The sequence below is a fragment of the Periplaneta americana genome, chromosome 5, assembly GCF_040183065.1.
Source record: "Periplaneta americana isolate PAMFEO1 chromosome 5, P.americana_PAMFEO1_priV1, whole genome shotgun sequence".
Lineage (NCBI taxonomy): Eukaryota > Metazoa > Arthropoda > Insecta > Blattodea > Blattidae > Periplaneta > Periplaneta americana.
In genome coordinates, this window is record NC_091121.1 from 85,651,738 (window position 1) to 85,678,623 (window position 26,886).

The 26,886-nt window shown below is 33.7% G+C and overlaps 2 protein-coding genes across 2 annotated transcripts in view; one reads left to right on the forward strand and one right to left on the reverse strand.

The window, feature by feature from the left end:
• The first annotated feature begins 495 nt into the window (after window positions 1-495).
• On the forward strand, window positions 496-8,482 carry Taz (tafazzin, phospholipid-lysophospholipid transacylase). Its single transcript, XM_069826132.1, has 4 exons — window positions 496-722; window positions 1,355-1,483; window positions 1,569-1,717; window positions 3,274-8,482. The coding sequence occupies exons 1-4, from the start codon at window positions 608-610 to the stop codon at window positions 3,670-3,672; spliced, it is 792 nt and encodes a 263-aa protein (XP_069682233.1). The 5' UTR covers window positions 496-607; the 3' UTR covers window positions 3,673-8,482.
• Window positions 8,445-26,886, reverse strand: part of LOC138699930 (PX domain-containing protein kinase-like protein) — a 49,095-nt gene continuing 30,653 nt past the window's right edge. Inside the window, exon 10 of the mRNA XM_069826129.1 lies at window positions 8,445-26,749. Within this exon, the coding sequence (XP_069682230.1) occupies window positions 26,595-26,749 (155 nt within the window). The 3' untranslated portion in view covers window positions 8,445-26,594. The remainder of the gene's footprint in view (window positions 26,750-26,886) is intronic.

Consider the following 26,886-nt stretch of genomic DNA (forward strand, 5'->3'; position numbering starts at 1 on the left):
CACGTGAGTACTGCGCGCGTTTTGGAACCGGTTTAACACTAAATTACTTGTGCATGCAGTGTCAATAAATATAACACACATACACAAAACAATAAAAAAAATTGCCGAAACAATTCGAAAATAAAAAGTATTTAACGTTAACTAAATAACGTCCTTCTTACCTCGTTTCTTTCTGACTCACTATTAACACTGTACCTTCTACATTGAGTTGCGTATGGTGGCGCCATTAATTTGAACAGACACCATTGTTAAACTGCGATCGCGGGCACATTGTGACATAGGTATTACGGCATTATACATCCGAACAGGACCGCGTCCTATCAAGTTCTACAGGTGCTCCAACATTCCCTTTACAAGGCCTTCGCCCCAGGCCGTCGCGACGTTTACGATCTCTGTTGTCGAAATCTTTAACTGTTTCGTATCAACTTCTAACCGTCTGCATCTTTATCGATAAACGGTAGTGGTATCAACAGTCGATTTGTACATTATCGACTGTCATCTGTTTTCCTTCTGTTTCAAGATGTCCTCCATCTATATGGAGGCAGAAAGCCAAAATAATTTCTTTTAGTAGGGTTAATATAGTCGAAGTGTGATCTTTTTCCACATAATGATGTACGATATAAACTGGATATTCCCAGCACTGAAACAACCATCACGACTCTGGAATTTGGCAAGTTCAATTACGTTTGCAGCAGTTGGGATTTTTAGCAAAATTATCATAGGTTAGTATAAAAAGTGAAAGTCATGGAAATATTGCAAAATGCATGTCAAGGCTACAAGTTTTCGTGACTTCACAGTGTTTTATATAGCATTAATATATTTTTATATTAGGCTAGAAACAATTTGAGTAAAAGAAGCAATTCATGACCTTATATAGACCGAAATATTTTAGACTACTAACGTTGCCTAGCGAATATATTAATTTGTTTTTTTTTTATGTAACTTAAAAACCTCTTCCGTAGTTACTAGTGGTTCATGTGAAATTTATGTTAAATAGTTCAATATATACTTAGAGGACATTTAAATAGCTCCTGTTGCTTAATGTAGGTCTATGCATTTATAAAAAAATAGTTCATGTTTTAATGGTTGTAACTGCTTTGACGATAACTAAAGCAAAGTATATCTATCTATTTTCGAAATAATTGCAATTCAGTTACTTGCATTTTACTGTAATGTTCTTAATTGTTTGGTAAGTTAATGTTACATACATACACTAAGCAGAGCAAGAATTCCTGAATGTCGTGATTTTATGGATTTTAAGTTATCTCTCTGTGACACGTTCTGTTAATAACAGTCCCATTTTTATCGTTGAGAAAATGTTACTTAACTATTGTGACATGATTTATTGTTTCAGAATGGTTGAACACAACGAATGTGTATAACAAAGATGTTTTAGTGAAAGCTTTGGATCACAGACCAAAAAATGTACCACTTATCACAGTGTCCAATCATCACTCTTGCTTTGATGATCCAGGATTGTGGGGTAACCGAACTTGTCAACTCAATGTTCAGTAATTTTTCAGCTTGGAATGAGTACCTACACTAATAATGCATTTTATATTTTGTAGCCACACTGAGCCTGAAACACATATGTAGTCGTAAGAAGATGAGATGGTCACTTGCAGCTCATGACATTTGCTTCACGAATGTTTTCCATTCATATTTCTTCATGCTTGGCAAGTGTGTGCCTGTCATAAGAGGGAATGGAGTGTACCAGGTACTGTCACATGTACATGTGACCTACTTCTTTTTATTGTTGGGCTAGTTACAAGTAACACATTGTCATAAGACCTTAGAATACAAGAGTCCGAGACCACTGTAATCTGAAGAGTTATATGCCTACTAATTAAATTGACACCCACTAATGGTGGGTAGCAAGAACGCATTTATTCTTTCGTTAGCCACTAACGGACCAATAAGTTCGAAAGGAGTTGCAAGAAACATCTTTAGTGTTATTGGTCCGTTAAAGGATTCACTTACTTAGAGATCTGAGTTCCCTCCCATAATAATATTTATTCCTCCATTAGACAACCATCTTACGTACATTTTGTGTATTGGAGAGTAGTTTAAATATATTTTGATTCATCATAATGTTACCTTATGAGATTCAGGCATGCGATATTTTGCATAATTGGCCTATATACACGATATTAAAATAATACTGACTAAGAAATGATACCTCGTATCTGTACATTTGCAGGTAAATAAAAAAAAATCTGTTTTAGAAACTATTTTCTCAAAATAGACAAACTTCTTATATATGTTTCTGCTTTGCAAGATTAAAAACTTAAACACTTATAAGACTGTGTGGCTGTCCCAATTCTTGTATAATGGGTTTTAAACGAGGACTATCATATCAACACATAAGAAGTTTGGGTGCAGAGATGAGACGTAAGCAGATAGCGGATTTTTGGTTCCTACACAGTGACAAAACGTCACATCCCTTGGCATATGGAGAGAGTGTAGTAATGAGTTCAATGACCTTTCTGTAATTAATGTGCACTTAACATTCAGTATTGGACCCAAAATCCGCTATCTGCTCATAAGACCTGCAGTGAGATATACACTGCAAAGGCACCAAAGAAATGAAACTATCAGCAACTAAAACATAATAGAAGGAACATGTTGAGAGAATAAAATTTAATAAAATTTCGCACATGGTTGGAAGATGATGGCTTGACACACCTGAAAGAAAATGAACTGATTAATTTTAAAATTTTGAACACTTTGTAATTATTTTTAAATATTTTAAGATATTTTAACAGTTTAACACTTCGTCCATTCTACATATCTTTAAAAGGTATTAAAGAGATAGAACAGACCTTATGGCCTAAACTATTAAGCATAAAAAGACAATGATAAACATGACATAATTTGAACACTTTTACAAATGAACTGTGTTATTTAATGCTATGCAGTTGGTAATAAAGCCATTCGTCCTCTTGCACTTTTAATATTTCTCGTACATAGTTTCTTGGTTAACCAGAGATGGGTATTAGTGATGTGGTCATTCATTTCACATAATGGGCATATTGGAGACTGAAAAAATTCTAATTAGATGCATGAGCTTTGTGATGCATTTATGACCTGTAGACCTGAAAGTTGGCACAGCTTATTTCATTGGTATGTTAGGAATTGCACTTGTTATGCTGCGCATTTTCTCCTATTTCTTCCAGAGATCTGAGTTTTACAGTTTTTGTTGAAGTTGATGAAATTAAATGTATGTATATTTGTTGAACTTGAATTTATGGTTCTTGTTTCATTCTCTTGCAGAAAGCTATAGACTTCTGCTTGGAGCAACTTTGTAAAGGACAGTGGGTGCACGTGTTTCCTGAGGGAAGAGTCAATATGACCAAAGAATTTTTAAGGCTCAAATGGGGAATTGGTCGTCTGATATACGAGTCTCCTGTTATGCCAATTATTGTACCCATGTGGCACATTGGTATGGACAACATACTACCAAATGAGCCTCCATACTATCTCCGCATTCGCAATAAGGTCACTCTGAACTTCGGTAAACCAATTGACTTTGGCAATATGTTGGACCAACTGAGATCAAAGAAGGTTTCTCCACAAGAGGCTCGGAAAACAATTACAGATAAAATTCAAGATGAACTCATGTCTCTGAAGGCAGAGACTGAACAGCTTCACCTCATCACTCTGCGTTCTTGATACAGGACTTTTCCTCGAAAGCGTTCTAACTAACAGGGATGCCCAAACTTCGAGGAATATTCAGAAAGAAATAAAAGCAATGATGCAAAATAAAATGTGCTGGTGGTGGAGGTTCCACTGTTGGTACACTTCAGTTCTCTAGCCATTGGAAACCAATCCTCCAGTGACAGGTCTCAAAACTTTGATATTTTTTCAGCAAAACTGTAATTACGGTACCTTCCATTCATACCGTCTGTGCACTAGTTTTTTATTTCTTTCTTGAACAGGTAGCAGGTGTAAAAGCCCTTATTTTGTTTCATAATATTGTATAATGCTAGAATGTCCAAGTTTTAAGTGTGTGTTTTAAACGTTATTTATTCTATCATTAATGTGCAATACTTGCCCTAAAAATGCATATAATTAGTTGCATTTGCACAGGCAGGCAAGCATTTACAATATTTTACTGTAAATTGTTCCTCTAGCAAAATTGATAATTTTCTCAACAAATGCCATACAGCACTAAACTTCATTAGATAGATAGTAGAAATTAATTTATTCTTTTATACTTTCGAGAATTTGTTGTAATTTTTTAACCAGAACATTTTGCTTCCATTTTTTAATTACAATTTTTACGAACTTTCGAGCTTTTATTTTGAGATCACTTTTTTAATCTCTGTTCAGCTGTAAGGTAACATAGGGATGGCTCTTGCTGGGACTAATTTTACATAGTATTTTGTTTTCTGGGAAAGAAACAACAAATCTCTGTAAACTATCGTGAAAACATGTTTTTAAATGACGAAACTGCACAATTTTTCAGCTCAGGATAATCGTAGGAAAAATTTAAGAGTGTGATCACCAAATGTGTTAAGTCCAATTTTGTGAAAGAATTGGGCTAGTTTCTTTTATGCACTGGTCTACAGACCGAGAGAATTTTCAAGTGACATGCACAACACAAACTTTTTAGACAAGGATTGGATCAAATGGACTGAGTGAGTTTTGGGATCACACTCTTCAATTGTTTTTATTAGTGATAAAAAACAAGTTTCCCTTTGTAAAATTGAATTAAAATTGTAAATAGAAAATTAGGATGTAAATGTATTTGTGTTTGTTCTGTTGTTAAAAATGAAATTTAGATTATAATCGGCACCTTGTACAGTAATGTATGTAGGATTTGTATTTCTTTCTTCACTGCTAGTCTAGAATAGCACAAGTTAATCAAAACATTGTTATAATATAGGGGCGTTCTAGACCTTATCAGTATTCATGCTTTGCATTCGTGTCCTTTCCCTCACAAGGGAAGCGAGTGCCATCCCTAACGGTTATTTGTATATCAGATGGGATACTAATTTATTTATAATTTATATACTTGTGAAGTATATATTGTACGATATTCCCATACAAATGTAACAAGGGAAGGGCTCTGTGTCTTAAGTTAAAAAAATCAAATATATACAAACATAAGGCACGACTTCTCTGCCAGATGAATACTTTGCAAAATGGTGCAGGTCGTTATTTTGTACGCAATTCATTTAGTAACAAAATCGTGCATATTGAATGGTGCAAGGAAAAATCAATAAAATAGTTTACCATTATCAAAGTAACATTTTTTACATATATGTTTCCAGACATATGTGGGAGGAAAGATCAGAATTGGTTTCTTTTTTCTGCTTAGTTGAGTTATAAGTTGGCATGTCTGAACTACAGCCAACAGTAAGCTTTAAGGAAATTCCCAAATCATATTTCCAGCCAGAACATCCAAATTGAGGTTCCCTTTAACATTACAAGATAGTGCCTTAATATAGGTTACAAGTGTTTCCTCTCACATAGGTTTACTTTCAGTAGATGCAGCTTCGTAACAAATTCTTGGATCTGCAGTAGAGTACGTCTCTTTATAACATGTAAACAACAGACTCTGATAGCTCCTCAGAGTGGACGAATCCATGACCGGACTGTTATTCTCTTACTTGAAGATTTCACGTCCATTTTTCTGCAAACAGAAGAGTTTGAAATATGAAGTACTTATATGGATGTGATTATTGTAGATGACTGTCAAGTGGTACAAAAAGAGTTTGTGTGTAGGAAGAAACATAAAAGATGCTGAGCAATAGAGGACATTAGCTTTTAAAATGCATATTGACTGACAGCCCTCCACCCTTTCCTTGTTTGTGCAGTGCGTCCATCAAAACATATTGCGTTTAGTGTTTTTGCTATGAACGTAGTTGATGGAGAGCTAGAAATGTGGAAGTGTGAAGATTCACAAATTAGTTGTAAAACCTGAGCCCAGGTTACAGTCACAAAGAAAAGGCAGATAATTGCGAAAGTTAGCCATTTTTCTGAACTTATTTAAATCAGCGTTTTTCAAGTTTGGGATATGCTCTTTAACTGCCCCTTTTCCCTTTGTATATAGGATGGATTTAAATTAGTACCATATACCATACACATTCCAATTTGATGATTGATTTATATTCTTCATTACAACTCCAACACATTAAAGAATTCCATTTCCCACAAAAATTTTTCGAGCATTTTCAGGAATAAGTTTGAGAAACACTGTTTTAAATAATGCCCTTGATGTAAAGGATCTCTTGTGGCTCTAAAATGCTTGAAACATAATTTCGTTTTGTAGCATCAGTGTATGAGACACACGATTGAATAACATTGCAATACAATTATTCTGTGCTTACTTCAGACTTCTTAACATTCCTTCTACGCTTTAATGGAACATGACTTAGTACAATGTTATAAGCATAGCAGTCTTCCAGGAACTGGCTGCCGAACTGTTGTGCTTTGCGTGGAATGTCTGACCCCTTAGTTAACTAGACAGTTTTTGTGTGTATGTGTGTGCGAAAATGTTTCATGGAGATCGTACGAGTGTAAGGTGAGTTTACATTACCTAGAGGACCAAGCCCATACAAGCAAATGCATTTCTATCCATTCCACTGTGAAAGAGTAACAAATTGTCTCGGACGTGTTTTGAAACTCAGTATTTTATAGTACACATCCAACAGAAATTTATCAAATTTGTTCATTCAGCAATTAAATCCATAAACTACATTTGATTCTATGTGATCTATTCTCCACAACAAATCTCCTGCATATGACCTTCAACAGCTTCCACGAATCAGAGGACTTTAATGTTGCCTAGTGAAGGAGTCTCACTAGCAAGGGACACATTGGTGACTGGATATTTAATTCTGAAATTCAGTATGCCAAATATAGAGAGAATGGATTTCTAAGTATGCCCCCCCCCCCCAAAAAAACCCCCAAATTTTAAATCAAACCATTCCCTCTGTACAATTATTAAGATAAGAATTACAGCACAGTGTTCAACCTTAATGCATTCTGTAACAAGAGTGCTATTATTTAGAATACTCGCATCACTCAAGACATGTGGTTATAAGAAAACAAACGCACACAGTCAAGCTGATACACTCTTACGACTCTTCATATTAAAAATTGCAAGAGAAGCAGACAATTTCTCGTTCATGTGAAGGAATATTTCTGTTATATTATGCTGTTGAGTAAAGCAAGTGGTAATGATAAAAGTGTGACAGAAGGTTGTTTTACATAGCCACACACGACAATTGATATTTAGAATTTACGAGTTCTTTATTTTAATATTCCAGCGTTCTCTTTCTTTTGACAAACAAAAGGTTGAGTGTCGAGTCATAACTTGCCACAACTCGGAAACTAGTAAAGCTTTTGAGTAGCATCAAGTTTTAAAAGTGATGTCCAGTCTTTCTCAACATTTATCTTGCTTTGATCCTCCATCTAGAGTGAAAAAGTTTGCCACTTACCATCGTTTCAAGGTATAAATGTCTATTTTGAACACATCACTTCGAAGTTACTATTTTTTTTCCAAAAAAGATTGTGATTTCTATTTAATGCTTTACACATTGATCTACCAATCACAAAAATTACAGCGTGATTATCATAGAGCTACAACATATTTAACAAAGCAGAAAGTGATATCTTTCCTCTTGCTCTGGTACCACTGTCTCTTGCACGAGACGTCCTCTCACACAAGCAAGCAATATTACAATGCTGCAGTGACCTATTGGTTCTCGTCACATGCAGGAGATTTTCCACTGAGAATAGCAGTCAATCCACTTGTTCATTTGATTAAGAGATCAGTCACACTGATGGAACATTTAATTTAGTCTAAATTCTGTACCAGCATTCGGCTTAATTGGCACTTAAGAAACTTACTTTTATATTGAGATATGGAAACTTGGCAAGACATATTGCTACCATTTTTTTTGCATTTTGAAGTGTGATAACTTAAAATCAGTCGTTTAATGTAATGTTCTGCATTTCAATATTGAGCTATTCCAGCAGAAAAATGATGTAACTGGGGCAATTCAGTCAATTAATAATGCATGATGAATTGAATTGCAGCCACAGATTGAGAATCTGACCAAGATATACTATAGTACAGATCTCTTTATTTTATCCCTGCCTCTGTGTAATGTCATATTTGCTGTGGAAAGGTGAGGCAATGGGAGGAAAGTTATATGCTGAAGCTCTCTTTGTAAGATAAGCTACTTGAAATTTAACGGCCGCTGGCTGCCAGAGATATAATCCAAAATCTGTAACATTCTGCTTACATCACTTTTTGTGAATTAGTAGTGATAAATGTTACTATTTTAAGATGGGAATAATTTCACTTCATGGTACAACTACTGTGAGTGCTACTATGGTACCAATGTGACTTACCTGACTCGTGCGAGCTTTATTTTGGTGATACTGGGATGTTGCAACAGGGTGGAAATAAATTCTTGTACACTTCTATGTATTTGAATAAAATCATGACCAATGAATATATTAAGAATATTGTATCTCTGTGGTACAACACACAATATATAGTTCTCTTCCACATAAATCTCTGTCAATCAAAACAGCTGTTACATTTTCCTTATTTTCTTCCTTGGTGTGCTTCTGACTAGTACTGCATCCTGCTCACACAAATATTATAATGGGACATACATGATGAAAAACACCCACAGTTTTATCACATTAAATAATTGCCTCAAGGAAAAAAGAAAGAAAGAAAAAAACAGGAAGGTTCATCTTGTTATGCAACCTTCCTGTTTCGAAGTGAAATCATATAAACTTAAGGATCACAAAACTACAACTTGTGGCCCCTTTAATCTCACTGGGCAGCTTCTTGTCTTGGCACACAGCTACTACAGAAAGGTACATATGATAGTTCTCTGCAATTGCGGAAAGAAAAACACAGATTCAATACAGTCGTGCAATTTTCAATTATGTTTGTTCTTTCACTTCACAGTATAATTGTTTTAAAATTACTCTTATGACATTCATCATTATTTATGGCTTTACTGCCAAGAACTCAGCATCAGCTGACAACATCATTCTCGAATAGAATATTGACAAATTATTTAGTTAAAAATACAATCTGTGACTTACAAGTGTTTAAACACTATAGTACAGCTGTCCGGCCCTGACGTTTCGCAAAGTAAGAGAAGTGAGAAGAAGGGAGAACAGCATTGCCAGCCTGTGGTGTTTTCAAGTTGTGAACAGAACCTCGAAATTCTACAGTATATGAAACTGTTTTGCTAAATTTTAACAATAAAACACACTAATTCGATTTCATGTATTTTTTTTTAATTACTATAGCTTCCTGCTACCAAACTTGAGTTTGGGTTTGCACAGGAGAATTCAGTTGCAGTTTGCAATGCTGGGGGAGAGACGGCAGATGGTTCTAGCAGACAACTTTCACCTCTGGTGCGAGCACCTCTTCCAGCATTGCAAACTGTGACTGAGTTCTGAGCATACTAGAACTCAATTCTTGTAGCAGCTATAGTAATTAAAAACATTATATGAAACCACACCAGAATGTTTTAAGGTTAAAATTCAGCAGAATAGTTTCATTCACAATACAATTTCGAGATTCTGTTCACCTCAAAATGCTAAAGGTTGGCAATGCTAGTCTCTCTCCTTCACCCTACTCTTACCTCTCAAAATGTTAGAGCCGAAGACTAAAATGGCTGTACTATAGTACAGTAAAACCCCTCGTATCCAGTACCCAAATAACTAGCAATACCAAAACAATGGCACTTTTGGCTAGGGCAAGAAAAAAAAGATATTCATGCGAAAGGCAAGAGTTGGACGAAGATGTGAATGGATCGCTCATGCCGCATACTTTGTTTACTCTTTACATCCTTTACGCGTGAAAACATAGATAGAAAACTCCGTTATGTCCCTGTGGTAGATCGGATAGTGTCAGTAGGTTGCCACTTGGGTTTTGCAAACAATGCACAGAGCCTATGCCTTTAAATTTACCACTTGAACTCGCTCGTTTCGAGGTGTTGGACTAGTCTAAATAGGAAAGTGTGAAATTCTCTGTTCCTATAATGTGTAAAAGTTTAATTCGTGTGATAGCATCATGGCTACTACTGCTAAGCGCAAGAGGAATGTCCTCACACTAAGCAAAAGCTTGAATTACTCGAGAAAATAGAGAGAGGAATTAGTAGATCCAAATTAATAGAGAATATAAAATTGGAAGTACAACTTTATACGATATAAAGAAACATGGCAGTCAACTTTGGTGATTCATAAGTAACAATGAATCTACAATCGGAAAACTGTACACTGTGAAGAATTGGATTGTGTTCTACACGAATGGTTCGTAATTAAAAGATCTGAGACAATGTATATTTCTGGGCCGATGCTACAAGAAAAAGTCAAGGAAATGCACCAGAAAATGAAACTGCAAGGTGAGTGGATTTTTCGTTGGGTGGCTTAACAGATTCAAAGAGAGGCATGGAATTCGAAAACTAGACGTGTCCGGTGAAGAAAGGTGTGGCGACAAAGTGTCAGCAGATCAGTTTATTAATCAGTTCCAGAAAATTATATCTGAGAGTATTGTTAGTGTGAAACAATATATAACGTGACGAGACTGGTTTATTATGTAGGTGTCTTCCTACAGCAACACTGGCATGTGCAACAGAAACCTCGTCCAAGGGCTTCAAACAAAACAATGATCGTGTAATTATGGTATGCGGAAATGCTGAAGGTTCACACAAAGTGACATTGACATTGATGGGGAAAATACCGAAATCCAAGGTGCTTCAAAAACGTAAAGAATCTCCCTGTCCATTATCAGGCACAAAAGAATGCATAGATGGAATTGCCACAGCCTGGGCCGTCAGTACTGCCACATTAGGAAGTTCGCACGAATTTCATGTTCAGTGAATATTCGAACCGAAAATTAGTGTATTTTGTGTTAAGTGATGTGTTTTAATAAAGAAAATCCACACAGTTTTATGTTATTTACTAATGATCATGTGACTGAGGAATAAGCTTCATATGACTGCCATTTCAACAAGTTCACATCATAAAATACGAACAGATAATTTAATGCTTATTCAATTGTCCGGCAAAATCTCGTATCGGAATTTGCCTGCTTCCATTGGTGCTGGTTAAGAGGGATTCTACTGTAATTCCATTATGGAGACCTGTAAGTCAGTTTGGACAGCTGTACTGCATGTAAGGTTTGCAGTCTGCTATCCACAGTGTCCTAAAACAATAGTCTTCCATGAATAAATAACACAAAATGTGTCCTTCAATAAATTTAAAATAAAATAACAGGAGCGTAATATATAATTATGGAAGATGCTGGGAATTTGTTAATTATTACTTGTAGTACACACAAGTTGGTAGAATGTTAACAGATTTTGAAAATATCTGTTACATTCTTCACAATTTCAAATCCACTTCAGTATAACCTAAAATTAACACAGAAAAATTAGTAAATGATTACAGAAACACGGCACATATCACATGTTCTTTAGTAACTTTCTCAAATTTACAGCAACATTATTCAACACTTTAATGTAAAACTAAAATCATTTTTCTTAACATTACGTAAACTGTTTAAAATGTTATTTCTGATTGTGTATGTGTAGTCGGAAAGAACAATTTACATGTCTGAAACCAAATTTCTGATCTATACATTTTACTAAACGTGATGGTTTTTCTTTCAGCAATTAAAAACAAAACATTAATACGTCAGAAGGATATAACATCAATGATTACATAGATATTGAAAGATGTTTGATATAAAAGTTCGGTTCAACCTCTAATGCTAAGAAAATGTCACGTATAAGTATCCCCACCTTTCATGGAGGCTGGTCAAACACAACTAGTTTGCATATGCAACTTAAGTTTCCTCTGCTAAACAGTACTGTATAAAAATATATAAAAAAAAAAATCCGTCAAAACATACAAAATGTATCCTAGTACATAATTAACAACAATGAATGCAAAGATGCCGACCAGTCTGCAGGCTATATGTTACTCGACCAAAGAAATTCTACCTGGTCATTTTGTACCAGATTACTAAACCAGCTGATTGGAAGAATGGTGGGGAACTTCAGACTGTCACTTGAAAATATTAGCAATTAACATAATGTTAAAATGTTGTTTTATTTAACGACACTCGCAACTGGCAAGGTTATATCAGCATCACCGGTGTGCCGGAATTTTGTCCCGCAGGAGTTCTTTTACATGCCAGTAAATCTACTGACATGAGCCTGTCGCATTTAAGCACACTTAAATGTCATCGACCTGGCCCGGGATCGAACCCGCAACCTCGGGCATAGAAGGCCAACACTATACCAACCAGGCCGACCAATTAACTTAATAGTTACAGAGAAGACTTTAAGAAAACCACAGATTTTCGAAATCAAGTAACAGTCATGTATGCAAGAGACTATAAAGGTACCATGTAAAAGTAATTGCGTAATTAAAGGCATGAGAATCTAAATAAAAATATTTAAATAATTAAATTATCAAAGAAACGAAATTATTCTTTATTATACGACTGTATAATATAACTTATTCCCAGCAACTATCATCAGGTGTATAGCTCCTTTGGACGAGTAATATATAAGGAAGGGACACTTGGAGATATCAGGACTTTCTCTGTTGTACTGACGGAATTCTCAGTCTCTCAGAGGAACAGTACCAGATCCCAACCATTGTCTTCACTGTTCATCAACCACAGTTGATTTGTTACATATTAACAGCTTGGGTTCTGGTCACAAAAGTGAATAATCGATCTATTAACAAGTGCATATTCATGTCTACTAAGCCAGGTTCTTGTATACTTCAATTGCAATCTCTTGTCAGCACCCTGCACTTACTTCTATTATAATAGGTCATGCATAACTCTGTCACATATGATGTGGGCTAGTGTTCTGCAATCTCTCTTCTATATATTCTACCACAACTGAAATGATCAATTTTAAAAGAGGGATAAATAAAAAATATAAAAGAAATATTAATGACTGAATTATTCATCAAGAGCTACCTAACAAACATCAAGGGATTAAAAAAATTAGATATATTAAAAATTTTAGCACTGCAGCATAACATATGATTGAAAATAATCATTACCATATCTACGAATTATAGATCTGTTAAGAATTATATCAAACTTGTGTAATGCTCTTTACTTATGTCTACGTCCCTTTTACATTGAGATTTTTTATCAAACACGTAACATATTTACACATTTATTTTATAAAAATATAATGTATTAAGCAATCCAAATTGTAAATAATTATTAATATGCTTTGATCAATATTAATTTACATGTTTATGGATACATATACAGTAGAACCCCATTAAACTCGACTCCTTTAATCCAGACAGGTGTTCTGAAGAAATAAAAATTCATACAGGAAACTCAAATTACTGCACTTACACAATACAAGGCTTTTAAATTTTTGCATACTGTAGTTCGTAAGAAAAGTGCAGTGAATAACTTAAAAGTGGATCACTGTGACTGCAATGGACGACATAGCACACTCTGCATTGGTCTAAACATGGAAGAAAATTTTCTATGAATTCGAGATGGAAGAAATTGAAAAGAACTACCATGAAGCACTGATTAGGGTTGATGAGAGATCCATCACAGTAGAAGGCTGTGACAATGAATAAATAAATAAGAAATAGTGGGAAGTGTAAACAAGGCTGGAGAGATTGTTGGTGCATCTGAAGATGAGGGTGCTGAAATCTGAATCCCAAAATATGAAGTTAAGCGAGTTAAAACAACACTTGAATTATGTGATTAATTTTATTCAACAAAATGGCAATAAGGAAATTTCTACATACTATGACAAAAGGTATCTATACGAACTTATAGTAAAAGTGTGCGACAAACTAGAAGAGCAAACACACTTTTAATCAAAGGAAATGATTTACTTTATTATGTTGTTATACGCTTAAATATTTTTATTCACTAAGTTGATTGTTATCCACAGGCAGAACCAGTTGGCAGAAGTGCTTGCCTTCTGATTCGGAGCTGTGCTTAAGTGTGGGTTCGATTCCCGCTTGGGCTGATGGCTGGATGTGTTTTTACCGAGATTTTCTTCAACCATAATGTGAATATCAGGTAATCTTATGACGAATCCTCGGCCTCTTCTCGCGAAATATCTCACTATTACCAATTCCGACACTAAATAACGTAGTAGTCGATAAAATGTAGTTACATAACCAACTAAAAAATTGTTTTTTATTTTTGCTAATATGGATAACTCTCAGCCTCAATTAATCCGGATTAATTGAGTTTTACTATACATACACACACACACACACACACGCACGCACAAAGTGATTTAACAAACCTTTTGGATTCTTCTCCCCACCTCGAGACAACAGGATTCATATTATGACATGTTTTACAGACAACTTTATGGAACAAAATTACGAATTAGTTCTAACTGATGTAGGAACTGTGACGGGTACAGGTTTTTCTTTCTTTAAAGAATATCGATAGGCATTACACACAAAACTTAGTGCAATATGACTTCACTTTCTATCATCATTAGTTTAGGAAATACTAATCTATGAATATAACATTTTATATGGGTGAAAATCGCACAAGGAAAATCTACTTTCAAAATTGAATGCCTTAGTTATCAATTGAAACACGTCAATGCTCTCTGATGCTCTTTCTCCATTCGGCTAATTTATGATAATGTTGGCAAGAAAGTGACAGCTTCCTTAATGTTCGCCAGAAAACCAGCAGTATAAATATTATATACTATAAACGTTTCATTACAGTATGTATGTACGTTTCCTAAACGGTTATGTATTGAAGACTGGGTATGGCAACTTGTCATACAACAAAGAAGTGATGTTAGTAAGCACCTGTACCTTAGACAGCACAGTCCCCTGACTTGATGTGATTAGATTAGAATAAGGGAGGTCTGTGTATAAATACACCAGAGGTGCTCTTTTTGATTTGTAGTGTCTTTCCATGTGGGAGTAAACTTTGCAGAAAAGTACAAGAATGTACTTTTTTTTGGACATTTGTTTTCATTGTCACATATCCCATTGAAATCAAGTTCCCCCTGCGTGTATTTGGAAAGAACATTACGGGTATATTAAAGTGTGACCAATGTGTTTTGTAGGAATAAATTTTCCCTGTAAATCTATTTATTTTTTTTTCTTTTGCAACAGAGATATTTGATTTATTTTTATTGCGATATATAGAGTTTGTTGCTTTATTAAAAACTAAAAGTCACGTTATGCTTTGGTATTTAAAAAGTACAAAGACTAACCTTAAATTTCATATATTTAATAGTCAAATATTTCAGCACTTATATCTTATAATGTTGTATTAAGTGTGAGAATGTTCAATTCTGCAAGGTTTTGAAGATAAAAAATCCAACAGCTTTGTCGAATTACTATATATACATACATTTTTTTTTTTTTATTATTCAATGCAGTGGCACTTGACTAGAGTCATTGGCCGTACAATGGCGATAAAAACTAAAAACATACATACACACACGGAAATCAGACTAATAATGTTGTACAAATACGTTCTATTTTTAAATTGTCACAAATTAAGTTACAGAAGAAGATAAAACTGAGGTATACACTACAACATTTCGTTCAATTAGTCATTACCGTATAACTTTTTCTTTTGTTTTATTTTAACTGCTGATATGATTTATGATAGTTTATTAACAATGGTATGAGACACTGATTATTGCTAGCCCAATTCGATCAGCTATACTCAGGAATTGTTATGATGATATTTTTTAGCTTTTATTTTCGCTCATGTTTATAGCAGCCATGTATAATGGACCCAACTACTAGATGAATGAAACCTGTAAATAGTTCCGACATATTGGAGAACTTGCCCAATTTTCGCATGTGATTGAATTTTAAAAAATTAATTATTTTATGCATATAAATATCATTCAAAACACTTATAACAGTGCAAATTATTTTTCGGGTATTTTTATACTTTAAAAAGTTATGCTGCCTTGGCAGTCCAGTGGCTAGAGCACAAAACTCATAATAGTGTGGGCCTGGGTTCGTTCCCCGGCATACCTCTGATTTATGACATGTTGGGCAGGCCCATGGTCCAGGTAACACAAGAGGTCACCTCTATGGAATCCCAAAAAATCTCTGATCATCTCATAATGGGTGTAGTGTAGACCAGCCTCCTGTGGTGCATCTTGGGCAACAACACTGTCACTTAATTGATCTACACAACTGGCTTCATATGGGTGAATGACAAACAGTCAAATATCCGCCTTTAGCATATATAAAAAATACTTTGAAATTATTAATTTCAATGCGTGTTTCATTCCGAATGTAAAATATTCCATAAAATTGCCTGAAACAACCTGGCTTTGTTCTTAAAATTCTACATAATGAAGATACTTTTCTCGTGTAAGGATAGATACACAACCCAAATTTATTAGCTTCTTCTTATCAAAATTGACATAACTCAGAGATTATAAACATCTATGGCTAGCACTAACAACTGTCATAATTTTTCTTTTCTTTTTTTTTTTTTTTCTTCTCCCAGTAACAATACACTATGAACTGTAATAATTTAAGTTACTACAATCGTTCATGATGTAATGGGAGTGGCATCAAACCCTAATTCACTTCATGTCAAGCTCCTTTGCATAATCTGAAAACTACTACAAGATGGGATTGTATCATATCGGAAATTTAAGTGAGAGCCTGTAATTTGCAGACTGAACAACACTAGCCCACGACTGTGAAGATCTCATCACTCATTTACTCATGTATAACATTTCATAGATGTGTCTGGTTAAATCATTCATAAGAATCACTAAATTACAGAAACCATAATATTAACTAGGGTTGCCACCCATCATAGGTTCAGTGAAATTATGCTGGATACAACTTTTCTTGCCCTATGTCCTGGGTACCATTTCCGAGATTGTTTCCCCCTGATGTTGGGTTTGAGCATGCATGTAACAAATTAATAGTCAAAATGTTAATAACTATTAATAGTCTAATGAAAATATATGAGAAAATAAGTTACAAATAACGAAGAAAACTTTGAGAAATTAATTAATCTTGTTCATAATTGAAGAAACCTTCAAGTGATTTTTTCTGTCTTAAAACTTATAGCATAATCATAAAATGTGTTAAGTGCCATGGTGGGAGTATAGAGAGAGGAAGCAACCTTCAACCTTCACACTAACTGTGTGAAATTTTAAATTTGTAACAATTTTTTTTTCACCTGGAAATATGACCCAATGGCATCACAAAAAAGCCTATGACTGCATCTCAACAACCACATTTGTCCTTAGTTTGTATTGCATACATATCATCAGCATCACCATTCAGTAAAACCAGAAGAGTTTGAAACTCATGCTACAAGGCATGAGATTACCCAATTATTGAACACAATGTAAGCAACATCATTTATGGGAGAGAAAGGGATGACAAGCATAGACAAGCAGTTTTTTTTATTAAGTTCCCTTTCTACATGACACTAAAATATTTCTTTCGTCTGTGTTTTTACAAGATTTTAATAGTTTTCATGGTATCTCATATCTCGAAATTTTAACATTTATAATTAAATAATAACAATATAACACTAATTATAAAAATCTTACAAGATTCGAAGTTTGCCGCTAAACTTCATTTATCAACTATATACAGCATACATTCCAACTTTTTTTGAAGAAAATACGGGAGGCTAAGGAATCGACAAAATTTCACGTAGAAAATTGACAAATTATGTTGTTGTTGTTATTATTTTCTAATGCCAGGTGCTTGACAATAAAGTCACTTGACCTCTTGCACTCCAATATTTTTCAAAGATATTGTCATGGTCAGCCACTGAAGCACAGATTTTGAGATGTTCCGAATCCATTTCTTGATTTGAATTGCACAATGGGCAGTTAGGGGACTAATATATTCCAATTCTATGCAGGTGTTTGACAAATTATTCAGTTCAGTTACTAAACAACATTATTCTACACTTTGGCAGTTAGGCTTAAATTAAGAGTATTTTGAGACAGATTTAGTTTCACATAACAGTTGAAGTTGACTGCAGTTTGCAGCTCTGATTTGATTAGGTGTGTCTTGCTCCTGTTTCGAACATCTGTCCAATTATTTTTCATGAGGTGAAACAGCCTGTTTGCTACTTGGTATGCTTAAAATAAAATTCGCCTTTTTTTCTTTTTCAAATTTATAACATTAACATGGTTCGATTTTAAACAGGTGAGCACTAAAACCCATTTCTGATAAGCATTATTTTATAAAACAACTGCATATTTAAAGGCATCTCTTAAACAAAAAATTGCATCATATAAATCATCATTATTCACGGTAAAATTAAGTGTTTAGAATAAAGATTTGTACAGTATAGTAGCAAATACGGGAGAGTTGGCAACCCTACTATCAGCTATCAATCAGTACAATTTATGATAAATGAGCCATCACAGTTATCAATGAACTATTTCCATATAATTTTATACACTATCTAAGGGAAAACCTATGAAGAGATGGCAGAAAACCATAGAGACCACAAGGCTTGACCAGATGATGATAATTTTATACATAATTTGTATTTTCTCACTGCTACTCTATTATTCCATACAACTCTTTTATCTCGATCTGACACTTGATAAGCAAAACTTAACCAATATATGCAATAAAACTAAAACTCTTGTAATGAGAAATATCTATGAATATAGTGTATCCATTACGTTGCATTTGTCTGGAGAATGTAAGCAGAAATCACTTCATGTTTTAAAATGAAAATATGTAGCAAGACGAATAATAATAATAATAATAATAATAATAATAATAATAATAATAATAATAATAATAATAATAATAATAAAGTGCGTATATGAATGTGTAAGAATTGAGATCTATTCGTTACCCTCTTTCACTCAGAAATTTAGGATTATTCTTACACTTTGTAACATTATAAAGGAAGCATATGAAATTAATACTTTGTTTCTTACAGATTTTATGATGGTATACATATATTGTTAATTTTACAATCACATAACCGAAGTCTTAACTATTTTCTGCTCAGTTTCTTTCTACTACTGTAAGAAGTATAAAATGTAAGTAGAATGACCATGTAACAGATTAGAACTGCACACGAGAAATTATACCAATCTTCATTCCATACAAGAAGACTCAGCATGTAAACAAATGCATGTGTCTGAAGCCCTCCTACTGGACAAAGAATGTGACATTAATTTAGTTCCCTGGTTGAAAGCACACCTGTTTTATATTTTCGAAGTTAATGGCAAACTTACTGCTTTTTTTTAAATAAGAAGGAAATGTGATATTTGAAGCAGTTGAAAAATTAATTAAGACTGTCATGAAAGAATGTGATTTGTAGGCAGGGGCTGATGGCAATGAGGTGTGTTACATAACAACGAGGTTGTTTAATAGTGTGTAATCACTCAAAACAATAACCCAAACAAAGAAATGGAAATGGTGGTCAGTCAATCAGTTTCTGTTACTGTTTGCTTCTTGTACTGTATTATAATACTGTATTGGTGCTGTGCTGTGTTAAATTGCATGTTGTTAACATTCTGCAACATATGTAAAGTAATAGTGTAAGGTATAATGGCTAACCATTTGCTGGTAATTCAGGCCTAAAACATCATAAGGTCATAAAGGGAAACTCATTAGAAACAGTTCATTACCTGAAGTGGACATTTCATAATGTAAGTACATTCTTATAAAAATCCTGCATGCATTCAATACTTATGTTAGGTTGTTATAATTTTCTGTTATGGCACTTCATCTGTCATTGCGCCATACGTGTCAAATCAATCAGCAGTTGGGGAGCAGAAGGATTTTGTGGGATGTTTGTTGATTGCGGGGTCTTCTTGTATGGAATGAGGATTAATATTTTTTTTTCACAATACTACACATATGGGGAAGTGCGTTAGACATTATGCTGCAAAGCCAAAAGGTAGTGGGTTTGATTGCCAGTGAGGTCATGGATTTTCTCCATTATCTAATCCTTCTAACTGCGATCTTAAGGTTTATTCAGCCCCTAACAGATTTAAGTGCCAGGAATATTTCCTTTCGAGTAAAGGCAGCATGCACATAGAACTAACACCCTTACTGCTAGCTTATAAGAAGGATATCTTAGCCTTTACTACACACAATAGGTGTAATGAGCCAAGTTTGTCATTTTATTATATTATAACTAGCTCTTTAGTTCTAAAATTCAAAGGTCGCACAGTTAACCAAATGGCTAGAGCGTCAGGTTTCCATGTTGGCAACTTCGATTCAAATTCCGGTGCAAGTGCAATTTGAGGTGGAGAGAGATATGTTTGATGGTAGGTTTTCACGAGGTATTCTCATTCCTCTATTAGCATTCCACCATTGTTCCTTTAATCATCATGTATTGCTATACAGTTTGCCTCCCATGGTGCACTGAGGGTAACACCTGCACGGTAAAAATAACTAAAATTTTGGTGCATTGCTTCTAGATGAGGTTGCATGGGTGAACAATGCGTCACTGGATTAAAAAAAAAGTTTTAAAATTCGAACTTTTATCTTCTGCTTGCACCAAGAAAGAATACTGCACCACTCATAAATTATTTCAACTCTACTATTTATCCACTTTAAATGATTTCCAAACTTTTTAACTCTACATATTCATCCATTTAATTGCAGTTGGAATTAACGTGAACTATCTCCAATTATGTATCCAAACAACTCACTATTATCAAAATACACTAGACTCTCACTAATCCGACCTCTCCATTATCCAGCCTCCCTCTACTGTACTTTCAATCACTTCTACTGTAATAGTTTTCTGAGAAATTCGCACTAGTGCCACGCATTATACTGTATTACTTATACGCATAATTATATAGGTACTTATAGTTCCGATTTAGAAGTGGAAGTGGAGAGGTTGGCGCAGCTTATAACCATTATATTTAATGGCATTTTTAAGCACTCTCAGTAATCTGACACTCTCACTAATCCGGCATTTCTCTGCGCAAGAATGGACGAATTAGCAAAAGTCTACTGTATCACAAATGACATCCGAAAGTCTCTTATACTGAAAAAATTTGATGCAATAAGATGTTATTCTCTTATTTAGGTATTAGGCCTGTATTACATTTATTCAATTTAATGTTTTTGATAACGAATTTGTGTCAAAAGTAGAGCATCTTACGAAATAACTCTTGTGAATTCAAAATTTTATTTTCCAGAATGAATACAAAAAGGAGAACACAGTTTCAAACCAACATGATACTCCATTCATTAATACTAAATTTATTGTATCGAAAATTAATGATGTTTTCAAATATCATTTATCATGAAATCTAATATGGCTACATCAATGGAATGCCATACATACCTGTTCAGAGTTTAAAGCCTTAAAATAATCAACAAAATGCCAAACGCTGCATTATAGTGAAGATGAAATGAGCGAAATAATAATTCTGAAATAATTGTCTAATTTCTTAGATTCTCAATAACAAGTACACAAAATAAAATGAAAGAAATTCCCTTAACATTTGCCCTATTTGCTCACATTCTGGTTTTACTATGCTATTGTGTCAAAACAAAATCAAGCATTTCTAGTTTAATATATTGCACAAGAAGGGCCTTCAATTACAGGTTACGAGTGGACATATATTGGTATAGGAAGTATGCAGTATTCCTCCTCTGTATCTCATGATAAGGCAATTTTAACTCTAGTCTCCCATCACAGCATAAGAATATGATTTCAATTTCAGCTTGTTTTTTTTTTTTTAAGTCTTAATTCAAAGGTAAACTCCAATGATGCAATAAGAGTTCAGATCATTCTGAAAGCATCAGCTAACTTCAACAGTGATAAAAGATTAATACAGAGAACTGGATAATGTGTACATATATATAAAAAAGGAATGTGAAGTATATAAATACCTACTCACGCACACACGCACACATTCACACAATCCTACATTTCAGTTACGTATTCGCAATAAAACAACTTTGTTAATAACATGTACAGTAAATAGCTTCTATGTTCAAATATTAACAGGTTCAGAACAAGCTGAAAATATCGAAGCACCATAAGAGAAATTCTGAATATTACAAGTGCAGTACATAACAATAAGATTCTTATATAATAATATTGTTAATGGTATCAAACCGAATCAACATACTACACATATCTGCTACAACAATCTGAATTTGTATTCCCAACAAAAGTAACTTAAATTAAAGACTGGCCAAAATCCGAAATTTAAATTTATTAGTATAATATGTAATAGCATAACCCCAACATACTAACAGCAAATGCACGAAAATCTGAACAGCCAGAGCTACAGCTTTCCAAGCTGGAGACTTGGGTTCAAGTCCAAGTGAAATTTGTGGTATACAAAATTGTTTGGGGAAGATTTTCAGTGTGTCGTCTGGTTTTCCTGTTAGCTCTAATAATCACCACCATCAACACCATACTGATTCCACATAGACCTACCAAGCAAAATACCGAAGGTTGCAAAGTGATATACAGTTTTAGCGGATTATTCCTAGAGTGGGATGCATGAGATCAATGATCAAGAATAAAAATATCTGCCATTAAGAGAAAAAAACACACATGCACGCAAATAGCATATAACACTAGAAGAAGTTGTAATCTACTGCAACTTCACTATTATCCTACAGTCATTCAAATTTGTTATTTTTGTTAAACAAAGTTGCAGTACTCTGCCAAATCATAAAATTTCCATAAATCGAAGTCTCTAACATGACGTCCTTTAAGTTGAATTATTAAAATATACAAACCATATCAATTTAAAACAATAATACGATTTCCTAAAACATTAAATAAAACAATGAATCAAACTCTTTAATAGCATAATATTACTATTAATTTCTGTATAGCCAATGCTAGTTTCCACACAAGTGATTTCAATTGAAAAACTGTACATAAATTTCTGGCATACTTAATGCGAATTTTGAAAAACATTTGTAATGATCTGGTAAAAATAGTAAAAATTCCCAAAAATACTTGCAACGATCTTTTTCACTTAATCATAAATATTATTAAATAATGACAGACAGACTCAAACGACAATACAGCAAGAAGTAAGAGCCCACGCTCTGAATTATACAAAAAGAAAGCAGTAAAAAAATAGATTCATCTTAATAGTTCAGAGTACATATAATATATGTACATTCAAAGGCAAGAGTTTTCGTTATTATTGATAAATGACAAAGTTGTTATTGTTCAAGAAACATATTTTTATATGCATATGGCACAGTTTTGGAATCGTTCGTGACATTATTTTTTGGCGATTGTTTTTTAGAATTCTGCCTGTTTTCGAGAAAATTCTGACTTCTAGCAATAAATAAATGAGAAATTTCTACATTATTTTTCATTTTAAACAGAAAGAAATGTACATCTGTTTCAAGTCGCAGAAAGAAAAAACAGCACTTTACAAATAAAGCTTGAATTAGACATTCACAACTTAATGCCATGAAGTCAGGAGCAGTAATAAGTGAAACATTTTATGTTTCATGGAAGAATAATTAAAGCAGTAGGTCGTATTTAAATTGTTGCGACAACAATCAAATTAATAAATAAAGCTGTTAGCAGATGTTTCTGCCCTCAAGAATTAACTTGAGTGGAGACATATTTTCTTGGAATTTCCCTGCCTGCGGTCACTTTTGTAAATGGAACTTGAGCTGCTGTCTGTAATTTTGGGACAAACTGTATTTTGAGGTTCTTGACCTGCGATTCTTTGAAGGGAGTTGTTTTGTTAACCAGAGAGTTTTGTAACTAGTTAGTGATTTTGTATTAAGGATTAAACATGGATTTTATATAGGTGCTAATAATGTTATGTATAAATATTGCAGTATGAAAATTGAATGCAAAAGGTGTGAATATCATTGTTATGTTACCTATAAATTTAATTAATATTTGGTAACTTTCATTTCAGTGATTACTTATTAGTTTTAACTGAAAATCAGTGCGAAATTAATGCGAATTTTTTAAATAATTATCACCATAAACTCTTGCCTTTGTGTATCTTATACAGAAACTCTTCAATAATTCATGCTGTCTTACAAATGGAATAGTTGTGCTCAGTAGTTCAGTGGCTAGCATGCCAACTGTTGGATCCAGGGTTCATTGGTTCATATCCGGCTGATGATGGATTTAAAAGAGCAATAATACCGTAAGCATGGATTTCTTTGGGAGGGAAGTTAAGCTGTGGGTCCTGTGTAAAAGATTTGCGACACATAAAGAAACTTTATCCTTCATAGGAGGTTTCAGACAAAATCTGTCTACCATTTCTAGTCCAAGTTGAATTTCGATGCTGATTAACCTCTGCATTTGAAAGCATCCTCAAATAAAATCTACTATTAGTATTACTATTACAAATGAAACATAAATGCAATGTTATGGTTAAAAAAAATTATCTCGGATCATCTTAGTTGAGGTTATGTAATATTACAAAATACTACTGCTTATTAGTTCTATCTTAAGTCCTTCGTTTTTTATATGTACTGCAAGTGTAATACTCTTATAACTCAAATAAATCTTTTATCTCAAAACGATGATACAAATTGAGAATGTGCAAGTCCTAAGAGCCTGGCAAGAAGATGAAAGCAGACAAGATTGTGTATTACACCTTAGAACCTTAGGTCAACATTTAGGCATCAAATCTTATAATATGATATAACTTTTCTCTATCAGACGTTCTTTCCTACTTTTGAAACTCATCTTGTCTAACTTTCTGATCAAGACTTGCCATATTATGAATTTATAGTATTCATTTTTATTGATATAAAATTAATACACAACAGACTAAGATACAAACCTCTTAAAAAATAAAATGAACAATTATAGAGGAGCTATTGCCATTCTTCCCTCTCATAACTTAAATGTTTTATAAGTGTGCATATAGTAAAAAATGTTGTTTCTTTCATTAACTGTAAAAAAACACATTATGACAAGCCTTGATGAGATACGACAAAATAATGAGCTTAATTAGGCAAAATACAAAACCTACAGTAAAATAATGAGCAAAAACTGTAACTAATCACAAAAATACATCTGGAAGACCACAGCAGAGGTTCGACCAAAATTGGGAAATAATTCAAAATAAATAAACCACTACTATTCTTCAGCTTGCAATTTTCTTTTCTTCAACAGTGCAATCTTATGAGTGTGCAAAGTTGAAGTAGCAGAAAATTATTTAATGGTGCAACAGAAAAGTTTCGGGAGAAGGAAGAAAAATAATTGTTATAAAAAATATTTAATTAAACTACAAACTGCAACCTCTCTGACTTGTATGAACAAATAACTCTTCGTACTTCAGTTAGCACCAGTACATTTTAATAAACATGTACTTCTAACACGAGAACTCATGTTCTCATGTTGTTTCGATTTTTTAGTAACTCTCAGACTAAAAGTTTTCACTTAAAATTCTAGAATAAACGATACTATTGACTGTTTCGTAGAAAGTTATAGGTTTCATATTTTGAGTGAAAAAGTTATTTTCGCAGTTGAAAATTAATTTTATAGCCCTCTAACAAGGACTATACATCTGTTTGGAATGACAACTTTGTCACCATATACAGTAGGCCATTACTTAATCTTATGTATTACCTTCGGAATTTTAAAATATACCCTACAAATTTTTTTAACTTGCGAAATTAAATTTTTTGACAAAGATTTTATACAAATTACATATATCACAGAATTCAGCAATTTTATGAAGTCTGTGAATATATACTGTATATATATTTTTTTATATTGAGGAGAACAATGCTTATGCACAAAAAAAATGACTATCGTAATTTTCAACAACAGAAAACTAATATTTGTTTACAAACTACAAGAGAATAATAATTTTGATAAGTTTTCTCGAGACCTTATAAATAAGAAGTTAACTGTTACTGACACTGTTTGTATTCAATAAAATCATTAGTTTTGTCACTAAAATTTAAGTATTCTTCGTAGCTTCTGGTATTTCAAAAGGCACCTACCTAAGACATAAAACACTAAAAAAGCTATTTTAAATCATAACAGAATCCACTATGCTTTTACAGAAGTCAAGCTTCAACTTTACAACACGAAGTGACTAATAAACAATATCATATCAAGCTTATCATTGTGAAAACCTGAATCAGAGGCATACAGAAGCAATATTTTTACTATCACACTTACAAATTACTACACGATTCATGAAAATTAATATTCAATAAACCATGCATTACAAATGGAGATATTTCAGTTCTCTTCAAGAAACTTGAGAATAACCTATCATGTTAAAAGAATTAGTGTATCTCAATAAGTAGTAATACATTAAAATTCAAATTATTTCAGTGCTGATCTTCAGTAATATTAAGGATAAAAGACGAAACTCAGAATTATAGCATTTTACCCTCATTACGAAAAAATACAGCATAAACATGCTTCCAACAAGAGCAGAAGGTCACAATGCTAAAATAATTTGAATTTTAAAACAGATACTGATCTATTTACTTATGACAGCCATACAGTTCACCTGTTTGTACTAACAGTTTCCAACCAGGCCATTCTGACATGCACATCCTCCTCTGACAGCAAGAAGCAGAATCATTATGTAGCTGCAAACCTCTGTTATACATGAGTAAACCTGCCACATGCAACTCACTCATCGTCGACTTAAGTCATTGGTAACTGTCTTGCGCAGCGATGACTTGTTGAAGTTACAAATGGAGCCAAGCAGGGCAGTCCGTTCAGGGACCACACTTGGCAATGAAGCAATTGGAGCTGGAGGGGGTGGCGGTGGGGAAAACTCAATTAAACCTGGCACAAAAAGACACATCTTATTAATTTCACTGTGCCTTGAAGTACTGTAGTCATGCAAATAACACCTACAACTTGCTTTAATACAGAGGCGTGCAAAACACCTGGAACTCTTATATTACTACAATAATGAAGCT

Bases quoted from the DNA above. Each gene is read 5' to 3' on its own strand.
- Taz (XM_069826132.1), top strand. From the start codon at position 608: ATGATGTACGATATAAACTGGATATTCCCAGCACTGAAACAACCATCA. The intron at 1,484-1,568 runs GTAACCGAACTT...TATATTTTGTAG, and splicing joins TGATGATCCAGGATTGTGGG to CCACACTGAGCCTGAAACAC. The intron at 1,718-3,273 runs GTACTGTCACAT...ATTCTCTTGCAG, and splicing joins GAGGGAATGGAGTGTACCAG to AAAGCTATAGACTTCTGCTT.